General features: G+C 31.1%; 3 protein-coding genes and 1 non-coding gene across 4 annotated transcripts; 2 read left to right on the top strand and 2 right to left on the bottom strand.

The window, feature by feature from the left end:
- Nucleotides 1–1,780, bottom strand: LOC112019268 (protein ECERIFERUM 26-like). Its single transcript, XM_065773621.1, has 2 exons — nt 1,364–1,780; nt 1–942 (listed from the first exon to the last, which is right to left on the bottom strand). The coding sequence occupies exons 1-2, from the start codon at nt 1,778–1,780 to the stop codon at nt 1–3; spliced, it is 1,359 nt and encodes a 452-aa protein (XP_065629693.1).
- Nucleotides 1,781–2,254: 474 nt separating this feature from the next.
- LOC112019289 (small nucleolar RNA U3) lies at nt 2,255–2,472 on the bottom strand. Its single transcript, XR_002883665.1, has one exon. It is a non-coding gene; the product is annotated as a small nucleolar RNA U3 (small nucleolar RNA).
- A 3,044-nt stretch (nt 2,473–5,516) lies between these two features.
- LOC112019221 (uncharacterized) lies at nt 5,517–7,566 on the top strand. The gene is made up of 4 exons (XM_024051747.2): nt 5,517–5,694; nt 6,187–6,322; nt 6,624–6,838; nt 7,085–7,566. The coding sequence occupies exons 2-4, from the start codon at nt 6,233–6,235 to the stop codon at nt 7,356–7,358; spliced, it is 579 nt and encodes a 192-aa protein (XP_023907515.1). The 5' UTR covers nt 5,517–5,694; nt 6,187–6,232; the 3' UTR covers nt 7,359–7,566.
- A 6,085-nt stretch (nt 7,567–13,651) lies between these two features.
- Nucleotides 13,652–18,151, top strand: LOC112019219 (uncharacterized). Its single transcript, XM_024051743.2, has 4 exons — nt 13,652–13,957; nt 14,512–14,630; nt 15,922–16,136; nt 17,651–18,151. The coding sequence occupies exons 2-4, from the start codon at nt 14,541–14,543 to the stop codon at nt 17,913–17,915; spliced, it is 570 nt and encodes a 189-aa protein (XP_023907511.1). The 5' UTR covers nt 13,652–13,957; nt 14,512–14,540; the 3' UTR covers nt 17,916–18,151.
- The last annotated feature ends 1,629 nt before the right edge of the window (nt 18,152–19,780 follow it).

Below are 19,780 nucleotides of genomic sequence, written 5' to 3' on the forward strand. Positions count from 1 at the left end.
TCAAGCATGGTTTCTAGCAACACCCATCAAAATTCTAGGAGAGAGATGCAAAATAAGTTCATCTTCACACAGCTTAACAATCTCATCCTTTGGAAGCGTAACCATAACCACCCTGCCCAATGGACCATCATATGATGGAGCTCGAAAAATCAAAACCTGCCCTATTCCAATCGTTGGCTCCACATAATAAGAAACTCGAATTGGTTCAAACCCCCCAACAAAATCCACAGAATATGGTTCTGCAGTCTCTAAGCTAGCACAAATGAGATCACAGTTATTCATTAACGGATGTGAATAACTATCATTATGTTTAAGCCACTCAATCAAATCCATTATTCCTTCATTATCCATTTTCTCCAGGGCCTCTCCTATAACCTTAGTAGCTTGTGATAAATTATGTTCTTCTAAACCATTGGAATGAACTTTGTTACAAACCATGCAATTGCCAAAAAACCCTTTATCTAAACCCAAAACTTTTCTCTGATCCAAACACAAGGACATGTTCACTAGTCCATTTCTCAAACCTTTCACCTTGCTAATACAGATCCATAAAAGCCCAGCTAGGGCCTCAAAAGGTGATGATGGCCGGTTAGGCTTGTTGGGTGCAGAAGTGGGTTGAACCATGTCCATGCAAGCTTGCACCATGTGGTCAGAAAATGAGAGAGTTATGGTTGTGTGAGTGTGATTTGCATCTAATAATGGAATAGAATTCTCAATAGAAAACTTGTAGTGGTTAATTAAGTCAGCGTAGGGCTTGTGGTTGGAAGTTTTGTTAATGGGTCTTCTTGGAGGCAATGGGTGGAAGAAAGGAGGAGAAACCATTTTTTGACCCAAGGTTTTGTCAGCCCAAGCCTTGAGGAACATGGTGGCACAAATGGGGTCTGCAAGGAGATGAAAGCAACTCAGGCCTATTGCTACTCCACCTTCTTCAAACTCTGTTATCTGGAAACAAAAAGCAATGTTAATTATAAATATGAAATTTGATATCACATAAAAGATCTGAACTGAAAATCTTGTTCCAACAAAAATAATTTTGTTATAAATTTGAAATAAAACTATGCACCTAATTATTTCAAATCCACATATTTATAATATTTAAATCCATTCATGGGTTTTATAATAGACAAAAGAAAAAAATTGTACTTTTGCATACCTTATTTAAACCATTTGAACTAAAAAAATTAAGACTAAATCCTTCTCTTCAAGACATAAATTTTTTTTTTCATTGTAGTCCTTTATTTGATTATAGAGTGAGAATAAATTGAAATACTATCCTGAAATTATCGAAAGGAGTATTAGAATAATAGTTAAGTGATAAAATTATTTCCTAAAATATTTGACAAAAATATGAAGTAATAGGTACCTGGACATAAAATGTTGACCAAAAATATGGCTTGTGAATCATGTCTTCCCAATACACAAGCTTAAGCTCCTTCTCTCTATCTACAATTTTTAGCCAATCCTCCACACTCCCCTTGGCCCTTGCTTCCACCATTCTCACTCCAGCATCATTACACTTGATCATCCAATTTCCTTTCTCATTCCTTATTAACCTTCCAGTCACTTTTGGAAAATGTGTAAGCATTTCTGAGATAGACTCTCTAAGACTTACTGTGATCTCTCCAGCCTCTTTTTCTCCCCAAGACTTACAGTAGTACACAATCCTAATGTGATTCTTCTCCATTAGGTGGTCAAGGACTGAAAAAGAGTGGTACTTTCCTGGTTGGGTTGGTTTGGTACTTACCACAGTTCTTTTGCAAATATATGTGATCTCTGCCATTGTTAAGAAGCATTAGAGAACAATAGTGTTGTATGATTTTGGTTTCTTTGTGAACTTTTTATATGGTAAGAGATGTGAGGCTGAAGGGTTTATTTGTGTGATTACCAGAAACGAAACAACCATTGTATTTTTTGGGGAAAATGAAATTCTCATGAACCATAAAGCTTTTGGTATTTCGTCTACGTTTCATAAGCCTCTGAGGGTAATTCATTTGAATTACCAATTGGAAATTTGGAGTTAAAAAAAGGTTCAAACAATAACTCAAATGACAAACTGAATATTGAACCGCATACTTTAATTATACTTAATATTATAGGACTAGAAATAAATCTCCAAGACGATAATTAAGTGAAAAACAGAGAGACATATATGTAATACTAATATATGTGAGTGTTATGAACAAAACATTAGTTAGGAATTTTATCAAACACTATGCATGGAAATAAGAACAAAAGCAAAAAGTTTTGTATGGAAAGCCCGTTAGACAGCCATGCGATCATCCCAACTAGGCTAGGCCCAAAGTTGAGAATGATCATCTACAATTGGTGCCTCAATTAGTAGCTCCAAAGACCGTTAATCACGTTATGATCGCACAGCCATGATTCATCCACCGGGTTTAGGTCCTGTCTCCTTTGTGATCAAGGATACAGAGGTACGATCCTATAGAATAGATCCTGTTCAAGTAAGGTCGTGACCAAATAAGCTGAAGCCAGTGTTATAACGTGAAGTCTTGCTAGCTATCTAGTATATATGGGACAAGCTCGCTTCGGTTACAAAATCATACTACTTGCTTATTGACAAAACTACCCCTTTACATGTTCCCACTTCATTCTTTGCTGTCTCGGCAAGGACAAAAATGCCCCCCCAAGTTCCCTGGACCAATCAGGACAGCTCTTAAATCTTTTTTTTTTTTTGCTGCTGCATAGGAGTTAGGACCGCTCTTAAATCATATTTAAAAAAATAGATTTTGTTGTTTAAACAACACATCACATATTTTCACAATATTTTTCCACTCACATGTATTTCTAAAAAGTTTAAACAATAGAACATTATTATCAAACGGGCCCTTAATTACTTGGGATTCAAGATAAAATAAAAAAAATCACAAAATTGAATAAAATTAAATTAAATAGGGCACCCATTAACGGGTCCAAATAAGGACTAAAGAAAATAACCCAATTAAAGTATTAGTTTTGTATATTAGATACAACTTTAATGGTGTTGTAATATCCAATATTGTATTAAGTGTGCATTTGACATTTAATTATAAACTTTTTTTATATATATAATTGATAAATTGGGCTTTTATCAATTATTTAAACATGTGTTTTCAATAAATTATTGCAATTTATAATACGCTTAAAATATATTCAAAATTTCCAAATTCATCAAAATCAATCAAACTAAAAAAAATTAAAATAAGTGTAATAAAATAAAGAGCAAGACTTAGGTACTGTTTCTTAGGTTCCCCTTTTAAAATTCTTCCATGTGGATTTTTTCTCATGGGATAGAAGTGTATTTTTTAGTTAAGTAGCTACATAGCTGAATCTTAAGAGGGAAACCTAAAAAGCAGTACCTAAGTTTTGTCTTAAAATAAATTATCAACCAAATAACTTGTGGGAGCAATTTGAATACTTTAAATTATAAAAATTCATTAATGCTCCGTTTGTTTCAATATAAACCTTTTTGTGATGATAATTTTTCGAGTTTTTTCAGTGTTTAGTAACATTAAAAAAATTAAAGGAAAACTATATTTGGTTGATGGAAAAACCTATTAAATTTTTTTGGAAAATAATCATAACTCATGCCATGCTAAATATAAGAAGTTTCTTATAAAATTTAAATTAAAAAAAAAAAGTTAGAAAGCAATATGGAAACTATAGTCAATGGAAAACTATATTTTAGTTTTAGAGATTTTTTTTTTAAAACTTTTGGACACCAACTGTATCACATGTCAAGCTAAATAAAGGAAGTTATTAACCAATATGGACACTATTGAAAACAACCTAATCTCATTTTTAAGGTTATTACCAAATATATAAAATAAAATATATATAAAAAACTTTAAGAAAAAAGAACTAATTTTTTTTTGTAGAATGTTAATGTTGAGTTTTTCAGTGTTTAATAGCATTTAAAAAAATTACAGGAAAACTATATTTGGTTGATGGAAAAACCTATTATATTTGAGAGATGCTACATCTACAACAATTTTACAACATTTTTACAATAAATCACAGGTGGTTAGTTGTTATTGGTTCAAATTTGAAACTAATACTAAGATTACTTTTTTGCCCCAACAATAACAACCAGTAACAACTTATCATTTAGGATTTGTTATAAAAATGTTGTAGATATAACATTTCTCATTATATTTTTTTGGAAAACAATCGTATCTCATGCCACGCTAAATATAAGAAGTTTCTCATTTAAAAAAAAAAAAATTAGAAAGCAATATGGAAACTATAATCAACAAAAAACTATATTTCAGTTTTTTAGAGATTTTTTTTTTTTTGTTAAAACTTTTGGAAACCAACCATATCACACGCCAAGCAAAATGAAGGAAGTTATGAACCAATATGGAAACTGTTAAAAACAATCTATAATCTCATTTTTAAGGTTATTACCAAATATAGAAAATTAAAAAAAAAAAACTTAAAAAAAGAACTAATTTTTTATATATAAAATGTTAATGTTGAGTTTTTCAGTGTTTAGTAGTGTTAAAAAAATTAAAAGAAAACTATATTTGGTTGATGGAAAAACCTATTAAATTTTTTTGGAGAACAATTGTATTTCATGCCACGCTAAATATAAAAAGTTTCTTATAAAATAAAAAGTTAAAAAAAGAAAAAGAAAAATAAGTTAGAAAGTAATATGGAAATTATAGTCAACTGAAAACTATATTTCAGTTTTAGAGATTGTTTTTTGTTAAGAGTAATACTACATATACAAATTATTTTATAATACTTTTATAAATTGTTGATATGGTTTTAGTAATTTTTAAATAATTATTGATAAATATAAATGTGATATTTTTAGTAAACTTATATTAAAATTAATAAGAATTTGTCACAACAATAGTTTGTGACAGTAATATATTACGCTTTTTATTAAAACTTTTAGAAACCAACTATATTAAAGCTAAATAAAGAAACTTATGAATCAAAACTAGTGCTACCAGCTTGCTAGCTTTTCCTCCATTATTTTATGGCGAAAAGCACATTTTCGTCCCTACATTTTCACGCGATTTCTATTTTGGTCCCTAAATTTTTTTTTTACCGCTTTTAGTCCCTATCCTGGAAAACGCGTTTCGTTTTTGTCCCTGCCGTTACATTAGAAACGGAAATTGCATAGGTGGCAAACGGAAGATGACGTGGCCATTAAAATAATAATAAAAANAAAGAAACTTACGAATCAAAACTAGTGCTACCAGCTTGCTAGCTTTTCCTCCATTATTTTATTAGTTGTTTTGGCAAGGTTATCCTATTCTTGTCTTAGCCCAGGCTGGTGTGTAGGCCTGAGCCTTTAATATACCTTTGTACTTTTTGCCTTTTATAATAATATCAATTTTATCATTTTCGTAAAAAAAAAAAAATTATTACCAAATATAGGAGAAAAAAAAAAAATACAGCTAGCTAACTTTTTTTTTTTTTTTGAGAGTCATACAGCTAGCTAACTAAGAGACAGCTAAAAGGCACCTGTTTAACTGTTTAAGGTAAAAATACACAGCCAAAACTGTTTAAGGTAAATTCCCAACAAGATTCTGAATTTGTGCTGTCAGAGTGTCCAAGATTCCTGCCCTGAATTTTGCCGTGAAAATTGTCCACATGCATATATATACTTGAACTCTCCGCCTTCTCTAATTTATAATCACACAAATCTCAATTGCAACCTTCATAGAGTTCAAACCTTCAAAGGTAATGGTTGTTTTCTTTTCATTTTTTCAATCTCTCTTTTTCTTTAATCTATTGAAGGGTAGATTTTTTTTTTCCTTTCTTTCTTTATTGCTTCCCCACTCTCTTTTGTGAATATTATTGCATTTTGTTGACTATTTGGATTCATGAGTTATCCAAAATTTTATCTTTTATGATGATTATAATTTGGAGTTCTTGTCACAATCTTTGGTTTCAACTCTTATAATATGATGGAGAAATTTTGCCAATTTCCAACATGTCTTGAATTTATTCTTGAGCCTAACATCCACGAGATTTGTATAACTTATCACTAAAGAAAATAATTGCATGTGTTTTTATTCACAAAGTAATAAGTTCAATCTCATGAACCCATTAGACAATTGGTCCTAGTAATAGACCATATTGCTCCTTGGTCCTTTCATAATGAACTTATTTATGTGGCTCACATTTGCTTTCATGTATTTTCTTCTTAATTTTTCACTTTGACACTTGCAGGAGTTCAGCATCAAGTTATTTGTCAATTGTCATCTTGGTTGTAAGCATGGCCATCACTGCAACAAAGATGGCTCTTATTGTGGGTATACTTGGCGTGATCTCTTTCATATTTGGAATTTTTGCCGAGACTAAGAAGGTATTTTTATCTCCCTTATATCTCGAAGACACCAATACACATTGTTAACATGTTAATTAAATTTTATTGTATTGTTTAGTAGATTTTTTTCCAATTAATTGTTACTATTTGTCTGTTTCCTTACACAAATTATTTTTTTAATTTTTAATTTAAAAAAAATTTTCATTTATAATACTTGCCTGAATATTACCTTGAGAAATTCAATTTGTAGTGCTAAGTTAAATAAAATGCATGCCTTTTTTTTTTCTTCTTTTAAATTGATATTAATTTCTTTGATTTTTGTTTTGTTGGGCTTTGATAGCCTGCAGGTGGCACCCCAATTGCCGGGAAAGGTGTCGTCATTTGCAAGTACCCATCGAGTCCCACAGTTGTTTTGGGTTATCTCTCATTTTTGTTTCTTTTGGCTTCTAATTTGGTTGGCTGCTTGTCACTTTTTTACCCTTACCAAGGAAAATCAGTTCCAAATTCCATTCTGTTTAAAAGCACCAACTTCACTATCTTCTTTAACGTTGCTTTGTAAGTATAATTCTTTTCCTAGTCTCAAAAGTCATTCTTTGCTACTTTTGTTGTGTTTGCTAATTAAAAATAAATGTAGGAACACAACATTCTTTATAGCTACCGATATAGTTTGTTTGATTGGTGCATAACAAAAATAGTATTAGTAATCAACTCGCATGAAAATGATTATGTTGCTCTAATCACTTATGTATTCCTAATATTACTTGCGGATTAAAACTAATGATGGTAAAATTTTGCACTCAGGTTTACAACTGGATTAGGGGCAACCTTTCTATTATGGCCAACCTTAACAGAGCAATTTCACCTGTCCCGCAATGTCCATCGCAACCTCAAAACAGATTGCCCCACGGCTAAAACAGGCCTCCTTGGTGGTGGTGCTTTTGTGTCTTTGGATGCATCTCTCTTGTGGTTGGTTGCTCTTATGTTAGCTATCAATGCAAGAGAGGATTTCTTAGAAGATGCACAAGAGGAACCTGTTAAGAGTGGAAACAGCCACACTATCATAACTAATATATGACTATGTATAATGTGGGTGTGTGAGTGATGCTTCTTCAATTACATGTCCAATGATCAAATGTCATTGGTGGGTGCATTTCTACAAGGGCGATTCTTGTATAGCAAGCAACCTGGTGCTTGACTGCTTGGAGTTTTCATCGTAAATATCATTTTAATATTTTTTTCTTTTTGCTTATTTTGTTTTCACTGCTTTTGAATATTGTTCTTCACTTCTTCTTTGCTCCTCCCACCAAAAAATATTTATATATACAGCTCGAATGGAATGTGGAATGGTATTATTTCAATTTACAACAGACCAGGTTTAATTTTTACGCTACATTGAGTTTCAAAATAAGAGTAATTTGTGTGCTAAGTCACTTTATCATCCTTAACTATGGGATACACTTCAATTCTTGCGTAAACTTCAAAATAGACTAATGTCTCTTACTTGATTTATTGTAAATTAGCGAACTATCCCCTATTTTGACCAATTTTTGATACATTTAAATTTTTTTATAAAAAGTGTAATTTGTTAGAAATATGTGTTTTTGTCATATTAAATCTCCAGAATGCCCCTTGATAACATAATTTAACAAAAAAGAGTGAAATCACTACTTACAAATAGCTTAAAACAATAAAAAGAAATGAAAAATTCTTGCTGCCAAATCCATCTAGGGCAAAAAAAAAAAAAAAAAAAAATTCCAGAAAACAACACATTACTCTTATTCCAAATCATATTACTCTTTCCTATTAAGGATCAATAAATATTTCAATGATATTACAACTCCAATTAGTGTTTCCTATTAACAATTAACACCAACCTCCATCTACACCTGACATAGGATTCTCCCAGTTAAATAATCTATCGTCTTTATATATATATATATATATATAGAAAACAAAGATATTACTAATTGAAACAAAAATTATGCTCTGGTTATATTCTTTGTGCAACGCATAAATGTGTTACTACAATACTAGTTTAAGATCCATGCATTGCACGGTTTTAGATATAAACTCATAAAATGAATAATTTTATTAAAATAAATAATAGCTAAATGAATTATTATTTGATGTAAAAATCATGTTACATATGCATGTATATTTTTCCAATCAAAATGCCCCAATAAAAACATAAGTTGGTGTAACATCAACTCAATGATACATACATAAGTCTAAAAAATAAAATATAACTAATGTTGTTGAAGGACTAAAGAGCCATTAGATAATTATAATCTTATATAAATAAATATAATCACTTCAAAAACACTTATGATAACCATATATAAATATAATCACTCCAAAAACATTATACATTAAAAGTTAAATATGTTAGGGTTTATGCTCTAAAATCCAATTTCTTTGCATGTCATGAATAATTAAGTTGTTTAATTATTTGAGACTATTTATGAACTAATGGGACATTATCTTAGTCCATGAGATGTATAGTATGTGATTTATGTGATTTAGTCATAGAAGATATAAATCACAAGTTCTTTGTAAACTTAGAATTTTAGTTCGTAGTCGGTGATGAAATTGGGCATTTCATCTGCGAAGACTATAACATATTAACTAAGATGATTTGTCTTGATCATGGAAGTGGAGACTTCTAGTTGGTATGTTGATATGTTTTAAGAGTTAAGACATATTAAACTGGATCGCTGTGAGATTTATTATTTTCCTAATGACTGTCAAATGAATAATAAAGCTCACGACTTCTATTTACATCAACTCTAAATCCTGAGAGAATAATGGACCTGATCATGAGATGTATGTTGCTTTGATATATCAGGAGTGAGATCTATAAGTTATGGTCAAAACCTCAGTATGTTGGGCAACCACATTTAGTGTTGATGGAACATATATTCTCAAGATGGAATTCATAATCTCTTAACGGAAATATAAAATATTCCCTTGAGATAAGTTTAATGGGTTTGGTTATTCAGAGTGCTGGGTCCAACCACTTTAGTAAAGAGTTACTAAAGTATATATTTATGGAATTGGATTTCATAAATATATAATGAATAACATAAATGATTAAACCAGATACTCAAGGATTAAGATGTAGTAATCTTCAAAGTGGCAGTCAATATTAATGATTTTGTATTACTACGAATATTTTAATGAAAGGGTTGAATATATAATAAAGTCTTGGGATATAATTTATAGATAAGGCCTAGAGTGCAATTATATTCTTATAGTGGTATTGAATATAATTAATGGTAACTTTGGACTTGTCAAGAGTTGACTGAAAAGCCCAAGGCCCATTGGAGCTAGTGTCTTATTGGTCCCTTTGGTCCCATCTTAACCACAAACTAAAACCCAATTGGGTAAGCCCAAAAGGCTAACCCAATTAGAAATCAGTCATTATTTAATAAGTGTTATTAAATAAATAAACTATGAGAATAGTTTTGAAAGGTACGTAAGATGAAAAGAAATAGAAATCAGTTTTTCTCCACAAGGAGAAGAAGAAGGATTTTTCTTTGAGAGTCTATGTACAAAAGGACTGATTGAGAGACCACACATTTTGGGCACCATGTGGAATTGAGATGAAGATTAAAGGTATTATCAAGTCAAGGTTTTGAAATTTACTGCATCAAGGTACGCTTTCTATTCTTTGATTCTAGAATTCATGGTTACATGTTTATCTTTCGTGATTGATATAGATCCGTTGGTTTTTTGTTGCTTCCGCTGCGTGTGTTTTGTATGAGATACAAAACCAGATTTATCCAACAAAATAGTATTATTTAAAAGCCAAAAATATATATTTATGAACTTACTTTCAAATCTGAACGATATAGATCTGTCTTTCTAATTCTAACTTTATCATGAAATTGTTTGTAACTCTAAGTAATAGCACTCCTAATAGAGAAATCATTGTTCATTCATAATCAATATTCTTTTCAATCTTGCAAGTTTTGTTATTTCAACATTGTTCAACTATTTAATCCAAAAACTATACGTGACAAACAACTATAATATACACAACCAAACCAAACTAACTATACATATGATTTGAAAGACAAATTAAGTGCATGTAAAGTGTAAAAAATACTTGCATGTAGGTCGGTGGTGGTGGTGGTGTCGTTTTATCCCTATCTAGGTATTTCAATTGTTGGTTTGGTAGTTAGAAGTTAGTACATGCATAGCAGTTAATAATTAGCAAATCAATTTGAATTAAAAAAAAAAAAAAAACCAATGCCTTGAAAAGAATTTAGTGGAGTTTAAATAATGTTAATAAATTAAATTAACTGTCAGTTCAAAATATTTTAAAATCACGTTAATAAAAAGTTATTAATAAAGTCATAAAACTATGTATCATCAGTAAACGTTTAATTCTTAGGCTAATTCATAAAATTTAATACAAAGAATATAGTCAAACTTATTCATAATTTAAAAGTAAGAAACTAACAAAAATCATAAATTAAGATACAAATGTGGAAAAAGAACGAAGAATATACCTATTTGTTTCCTCTATCACTTTGAGAGATGAAAGTGTAGTAAGTGTGAGTATGTAACGAAAACTTGAACTAATTATTGCAGAAGATAACAAATGAGTACAAAAGTTAAATTTATGAATTGGGTTAATCTATCAATTTCTAATGTGGAATTCAAGAATTTAAGTACTTGTGTGAGAAGTTTGTATTCAATTTTTTTTGAAGTTAAAGAAAAATAACTTAAATAAAATGAAAAAAGAATGCATACCTGTGTTGTCATAGGATTTAAGCATTCACATATTAGAGTAAGCTTATATATAGAGGTAGAATTCCATTTGATATAGAATTTAAATCCTATTGAAATTAAGTTTTTTAATTTAATCAATGTGTTTGTTGCTATTGTATGAAAAAAGTAGAATAAAAAAAAGTCATATACGTATAAGTGTGTGTGTATATATATATATATACACTCCTTCATTATATATAGAATTTTAAGGAGAAGATGTTTACTAAAACAGTTTGGTAATTGTTTATATGCCATAAAAATTGGAATAAAAAAAAGTCATATATGTATAAGTATATATGTATACTTCACTTAAATATAGAATTTGAAGGAGAAGGTGTTTACTTTAAACTCAAATACTTAAGAGTATTATGTTATTTACAATTTTTTTTTTAGTTTATCCAAAAACAAGTTTGGTAAATCGGTATGAAGTATTGCTGTTTTTTTTTTTTTTTCCTTATGAATGTGTAGTAATATAATTTAAGTAAAAGTAAATAGTATCAAATAAATTAATAATAAAAGGATTAGATAAAGAATTTGAATTGTAATCAAATTAAGATTTCTATCAACTTAAAAATTATAGGAGAAGAAGATGCGAACAAAAATTGTATCTTTTTTTTTTTTTTAAATCTCAAAAAATTTCTACAATTTGGTGAAGCTTATGAGTCCAAATCTTACTCTTTCCACTCTACTATATACTCCACAAATAAAAACATGACACATGTCCATCTATTTTATTAAATTCTAAATTTATGGCTTTTATTATTTCAATTTTATAAAATAAACAAATAGATAACCCATCATATTCCCACTGCCACACCACCACCTTCGCCAGAAGTCACTACGGTCACGGCCAACCACTGCCACTAAGCCTAATGCCTCTAACGAAACTCATCACTCTTCCACTTTCGTCCCTCCCAAACCCACGAAGAAGATGGCAACTAGAGCAAAACAAGTTTACCAACCAAAAATATATGGCCTTGATACGGTAGCCACCCATGGTGTTGTTTGGTTGGGTCAATGTTATTGTAGATGGTTGCAATGAATGGTTCGGGGAGATTACAAGATGATCTTTGCATGTGAGTCATGGAGATCATGGTTGGACTGTTTCGAACCCAAGGTACTGGTTCATATTGTTTTAGGCCAAGGAAGAAGTATATTGATTCAAAATAGAATGGTGATAAAAGAATTACTCCGACAAATTACTGTCTTTTTGTGTAATCATATAGAAGAGATTAAACTTATCTCTTATCTCTTGGCAGCCGGCAAAGGTGGTGTTCGGGCAGTAGGAATATGATAGGTTTTTATTTATTTAATTTAATTTAGATAATTGAAATAATAGAAGACATAAATTTAACATTTAATAAAATAGATGGACATGTGGCATGTTTTTATTTGTAGAGTATATAATGAAACAATAAAAGTAGGATATAAGATTTAGACTCATTATAAGATGCGTGCTTCCTACCGTTGTGCTTCGACCAATAATACTCACGCTTCAAATATTACTTTCCCATATATTCCCTCTTTAAATATGTCGCCCACTTTTTAAATTATTGTCAACGATACTCTTTAAGCTTGAAAAAAAAGTCAACTATAATTTAAGAAAATATTGGTAAACTTAATATAAAAGAGTTTTGTAGTATAATTGGGTAGGACCTCTTATGTGTCCTTAACATAAAAATAATATTTGAATTTAATTAAAAAAATTAATGTACAACACTTTTTTTTTTTTTTGAGAAACTAATGTACAACACTTAAAAATTTAACTAAATTCTGTAACTAATTTAAAAAAAAAAAAATCTTTAAAAAAACACATGAAGAAATTGAAGTAATCTTAGAAAAAAACTTGGAACAGCACAAAAGTGCACTTTTTAGCTTTTACAGGATATATGGGTTCATTTGGATAAAACTTATTTTATTGAAATTGAAAATTGAAAACTGAAAATATTATAACAAATAATTTTTAATATATAAATAGTACCGTATAACCTATTTTTAATAAAAATATAATTAAAAAATGTAATTTGTGAGATTCATAAACAATGCAATAAAATACTGTTTACCGTTAAATGGTCAACTATTGCGGGCTGAACCAAAAAAAAAAAAAAAACCGCAGGAAACACAAAACCGCAGAAAACGTCCTATCCGCACCATTATATAGAGGGCGTTTGGACTCAGCTAAAAGCTGAGTCCACGTTTTGCGTTTTTCCCTTTTTTTTTTTTACCCGGCAAGTGAACAGTAAAATCACATGATTTTACTATACAGGAGACAAAAAATACTATTCATGCACTGTTTAGCACTGTTCATACATTAAAAAATATTAAAAATAGGTCCCACGGTACTATTTACCCATTTAAAAATTATTTTATTACAGTATTTTCAGTTTTCAGTTTTTATTTTTCAGTTTCAGCAACAATAAGTTCAATCCAAACGGACCATAACCTCATCACTACATTGTAGTATAGATAAGAGTTTTTTTTTTTTTTTTTGGAGAAACATATATGGATAAAAGAGTTGGGTATTGTGTGACCCACCGAGAATACTTTTCCGTGTGAAGAGCAAAAGTGCTTACCACATACCATAATTACTGAACGAAAAGAGTCCTTCCTAAGTTCTCCACTTTTCCACCGCCAGATAAGGAGAGATTCCAGGGAGACTTTTGAATCTATCCCACAAACAAACAACAAACAAACTCAAACCCACCTTACTTTCTTTCTTATCTATCTCCTTTTGAAACTCTCTTTTAGCTTTGTGACTCACTCTCACAACAAAATATAAATATACAAAGAGAGAGACTTACACACACAAACAGTCAAGAACCGCTCTCTTTCTTAAATTGATTCAGAGCAGTTCATCTATGAATCAATTTTGAGATCCTCCTCTTTCCATTCATACAGGTATATAATTATAATCCACTTCTTTATATATGTATGTATGTATGTATGTATGTTCTTTTTTTCTTTTCTTTTTTTAAAGCTCTGATCTTTTTAAGTAGTTATTTCATGCTGAGAAGAGGTATCTCTTCAGGTGTAAATTTCTTATCTTTTTTTTCTCGAGAAAAGAAATTTCCTTGTGAAACTGTTTTCCTAGGAAATAAATAAAAGTAGGGGTCACTTGTTTTTTTAGCATGTAACCCATCAACATATTAGATTTTATTTTCGGGATAAAACAGTGTACTACTACAGACTGCTACGTGAGATTTGTATGTGGAGAGGATACACTGTAACTACCTAATCTAAACTGGATAACTCTGTTACCAATTTCACAAATTATAGGTCAACGTTTTTTTTTTTTTTTGGGATAAATTATAGGTCAACTTTTAAGATTAGGTATCTTTTGATATTTTTAAGAATCCCATGTGTTAAAATTCTTTTATTTTAATTTTCTCCTGAAAACACATAATATTTGTATTATTTTTATTGTTATGTTTTCACAATTTTTTGGTTTTCAGGGAGTCAGTAAAATTTTTTGTTGGGGACAATGGCTGTTACTGTGAGACTCATGGCTACGATGGTAGCATTACTTGGTATAATTTCCTTCATAATTGGTGTCATTGCTGAAAACAAGAAGGTAAAAATAAAACAAAATAAAATGAATGATGTGTAGTGTAGTGTAGGAGGATTTATTCTTTCACTGCTCTCCCAAATATTTTTTTGTTATTAATGTACGTTAGTTATTTTTCTGTAAAATGAAACTTGTTTGATCACTTTGTCTATGTATAAAGATAACTCAGACAGTGACATATGGTATCCAAGCCATTCATCATTCCATTAAGTTTTCAACTGTGGTGTGCTCATCAATGGATTTGATGGATACTTTGGTGTCCTCCTAAGGAAATTCATTAGTTTTATTCAACTGCTTGAGTGTCGCAGTAAAATTATCTTCTTGATTTGTAGTCTACCTTCATAATTTTGCATTCCACAATGTAAAAACAACACCTGCAGTAGAAATTTCCAAGATGAAAAACATTCTAGTATATGGAAGTCATCTACTTAGCAGTTCTACCCGAATACATTTAATGTAAGTTCCTTAGGTGGTATACAGTTTTTTTCCCCTCCCGTAAAATAACTTCATAGACACACATAAATTCACAACTTGCTTAGGTGTATTACCACTAACACCGCTTTCACATGAGCCTGACTATGACAGAAGATAAGGTTGTAGAAAGGTCTTTTCAACTTTACTAATGTGAAATTTCTTTTATGTTGTGAAGGAATAGGGCAATAGGTTTGCATTTATAAAAATCATTGATAGCTGTAAAACAATTATGGAAATAAATTACTTTGTATACATGTCTTGACAAAACTGGTGAAAAATCATAATCAATTAATCATGAACTTTGCTTAGGTTTAGAAAGGATCATTCTTTATTAGTATCCAAATCTTACATGGGTTGACAGGAAGTTGTATTCCTTAAGTGTCTGTGACGTAGTCAGGAGCACAGTGAGAGACATTTGTATCACAGTAAAAGCGATAGTTTTCTATAACATTGATATATGATCTTTCTATTGCCCATGGTTTACTGTCTCCGTGTTTGTTCAAGCATATGGCTAGACAGCAAGATTTTTTTATTGCTTTTTGCTTCCCTTATACCACAAATCCAATTTTGATAATTCCTACCTTGTAGATCCATATGCCCTCCTTATTTATTTTATTTTTTTTCTCTATTTCTGTTAGAGGAACACTGTAAAGTACATTTCAGAGGAGTGAAAGAAGTGGATCACAACTAGCTCTGACCTTAGTTACTTATTCTTTTGATTTGATTTTGTCCATTAAAGCTAAATAGTCTTCATTTTTTTAATGGCTATTTTCCCCTTTGTTTACGGTCTAATTCTTTATCTCATTCTCTCTGGTGTCTACAGCCAGCAGCTGGAACTCCAATCCAAGGGAAAGATGTTGTTATCTGCAAGTATCCATCTGATCCAACTGTGGTTTTGGGGTATTTATCTGCAGCATTTCTCATTGCAACTACTGTGGTTGGGTATTTCTCCCTGTTCTACCCTTACAAAGGACAATCTGTTCCCCAAGGTGCTTTGTTTAGAAGCACCAGTTTTGTGGTATTCTTCAACATTGCCATGTAAGCATACTTTTCTCGGTTCTCACTCTCCCACATTAGACAAAGCATTATCATGCTCATTTGTCATCCTTAACAGACATGTGCTCACAAACACACCAAGATGTTTTTGTTGGTTAGTTACACACACTCAATGGTTCTTGAACCCACAACCTCACCCTCCATCCCATTACTATGGGAGAAGGGAATGACAATTGAGCTATAACTCATTGGTCAAACATAAACATATTTATTGGGTCAAATTGGATACTTTTTCAGCCAGTAGACTAAGTAATTGAATCAAAAGGTATTTTGTTTGGACCTTTTTTAAAAAGAAAAAGCTACACCAGCAGAACTATTAGTAAATTTGAACCTCTAAAGGATGTACTGTAGAATAAATTTATTGTAATTAAAGCTGACCAAGGAAACTGAGGTATCAACAAGCAGCAGTAGTATGCTTTTGCTATTATATTGGTAAGGAAGGTTATGAAAGTTAACAATACCTGTCTTCCATATGTTGTGGTCATTTTAATATGTCTTCCATATGTCTTTGTAACTATTAAGACTTTGTGGGGAAGGCATCCATTCCCCCTCACCAAATTGTATACGAGAGGAGATCCAAAACATTCCCAATACTAGGTTGGATGAGAGGGCTGTCTCCGCCTCTTTCTTATTGTTTGCCATTTTAGTTTGGAGGCTAGCTTCTTGCAGTAAATCTGGATTTATCTGATTTCTTAGAGACACTCTATCTTTCCATTTTCATAGATGATAGTTTCATTAGTATAAAAGAAAATATATAACTTAAGAAAGTAAAAATTACTGCCATTCAATTCACTGTTGCGAAAACAGAACCAGACATGGTGCTTGGACTGATGAACCAGTCACCCAGCTGCTCTGCTGATTGGATTAAACCATTGGAAAATCTAACCTTCAGTTGACTTGTATCAGCTCTTTCATATGAGTCAATAATTGTGTTTTTCAATCTTATCACTTTTATCTGGAAGCCAGTAAGCCTCTTTGTCTGACATTTCCCTCACTCACCATTTTACTATCAATAGCTATTGGTTACAACTACACGTTTATTATTGTAGTCTCATGTCCATTTTCGTCAAATGTATAGTAAGTAATTGTCTAATATTAGATGGTCTGACTGGTAGCCTACCAGCAAAATTAATGTCAGTTGACTCACCTCTTGATCAGTTCACTTAGTATCCTGGTAGTGACTATATGAGGTTTGTTTAGTGTGATCATAGGCAGGTAGGGATATTTTTAAAGATATTCTTGGGACTCCAGATTTAATACTTCATCGTATTTGAGATGCTATTTTTTATTTAAACAAAATACAGTATCCTTTTCTCCGGCACCCTATCTACATAGTCTACCTTTAAATATTGGATAAAGTAGTTTACATCAAATAGTACTGCTACTACATTATATGTTTGATGCATCTTATCAAATTTCTTGCAACCAAGGTAGTTTTATATGGAACTGATTTCTATCCCTCCCTCTTTTGTTAAATGGTGGTGGTAAAAATTCAGACTTACTGCTGGCTTAGCTGGAGCACTGCTCTTATGGCCAACAATCACAGAGCAGCTTCACTTGTCACGCAATGTTCATCGCAATCTCAACACAGATTGCCCAACTGCCAAGACTGGTCTCCTCGGCGGTGGTGCTTTTTTATCCCTTGATTCATCCCTGCTCTGGTTGGTCGCCCTTATGTTAGCTGACAATGCTCGAGAGGACTACCTTGAAGAAAATGAAAAGGATCGTGTGGGTCATGAAGCTGCAAAGGGCACAGCGTGAAGTATTGTGTAAGCCAGCCTGCTCTTTGGGTTTAGGCTTCTCCATTTGATGCATATAATAATCAGCTTGTCATTTAACAACTTTATGGGATTGGAGCTTGATTGTAAATAACTAAATATTGTTCATAATAGTTCTGTTCTCTTTCATGTTTTCGATCTATAGTTGTGGATTGGCTTCTACTTTGTAGCACTAGAACGCATAATGGTTAATTAGGTGGAAACGATCATTTCTTCTTATTTCTCCCAAGTTTGAAATTTTCTGCTCGCTATATCAACTGAAAAGTGAAGCTGTTGGAAAAATATGAAATATTATGATTATTGATTCCAACTTTGAGTGTTTTAGGGGCCGTTTGGTAATACGTGTGGGGAAAAAAGTACATAAAAATACGTGTAATGTTATTTAAACACTGAAAACTGTTGCTCAAAACACCCTACCAAATAGCTCCTTAATTTTTTGCCTTCAATTGGTAGCGTTGGAAATAGGTTGCTCAGGGAGGTTGAGGAAATCCTCCGTTTCAAATTATGGCTTTCCTCTTATGGTGGGGCACTTTTAGCCCAAGTTCTTGGTATATTACTTCTACATTTATGGGTTTAATAATATTCATAATAGTGACCCTTAACTAAAGTTTATTTTTGTTGCTAAGACACCCATCTCAGTATAGTTTCTTGACCACGATCGCACATCTTTGGTGCAATGGTTACTTCATAAGGATAAGTACTTGTAGGGTGTAGGAGGACAATGACCGGAGTTTAAGTTTCTAGGAGGGAGCTTCACACATGTTTATACTTAGATAAGGCTAGAGTATAATTTCTATCTTATATAAAAATAAATAAAAATAAAAAGTATAGTTTCTTGACCAACTTGTCTATTTTTCCCTTAGATTTAATCATGAAATGACAATCACTCAACAACAAAATGGAGTCTCATAAACAATTCTTTTATTTTCAAGCAGAGCACTAGTAAAAGACCCCTTTTTTTTTTCCTTCCAATAAGTGAGGGATGATACATTTGAGCACATGTTTTCCTCCATAAGATTTAATTTTTGGCTAACTCTATTTTACTTCCCCTCAATCCAAACAAGCCATAAAAGAATTGAATAATATAATAGGTTTTTGATGACAATCACTTATTTACCTTATAAAGGAGAATAGATAATTTCTTTCAAGTTCTTCCCTAATTGATGTTTTTTCATGTTATAGGCAATTCGGGCTAATTGAGAGAAAATCATTTATCTCACTAGTAGGTCTTCTTTTTCATTTTCTTAGTTTTTACGGTCGTTATGGGGTCTCTTTCTTTTATTTTATTTTTTATACAAATTTTTAGGGAGTCATTTGATGTATGCTCTTTCAAAAAATGTATGAGCTATAATTAGAGCATATAAAAGGGAATATTTTATAATTTCTAATAAGAATGCAACTCTTTCCAAAAAATCTGTATTTATATAATATCTAAAAACTAAAATGTATTATTTATTGTTGTTATGAATCTGTTGAGTCACATCAACGGAACATTTCAGTTCACTTTAATCTATTTTAGTTAATTTAGTTCACTTCAGTCTAATACAGTTTATTTTCGTCAATTTCAGTGTACTTACTTAAGAATAAGAAAATAAAGATTTGGGTTGAAAGTGTCTATTCTAATTATGAATTTATTAAAAATATAGATCTCAAACTCATGCCAAATTCTATTAAATTTTAGCAATTTAATCTAAATTTATTCCACATATATTTAATGAATCCAAATTCATTTCAAATGCATCTATTTATTTATTTTATTCTGCTTATTGGTTATAAATTTATTTCTCTTCCCTTTGCAAACCAAAGAGAAGCCAAAAGAAGATTTGATTCATTTTTAAAACATAAAAA

Source organism: Quercus suber, unplaced genomic scaffold (genome assembly GCF_002906115.3).
Source record: "Quercus suber isolate HL8 unplaced genomic scaffold, Cork oak 2.0 scaffold_78, whole genome shotgun sequence".
In the NCBI taxonomy this organism is placed as follows: domain Eukaryota; kingdom Viridiplantae; phylum Streptophyta; class Magnoliopsida; order Fagales; family Fagaceae; genus Quercus; species Quercus suber.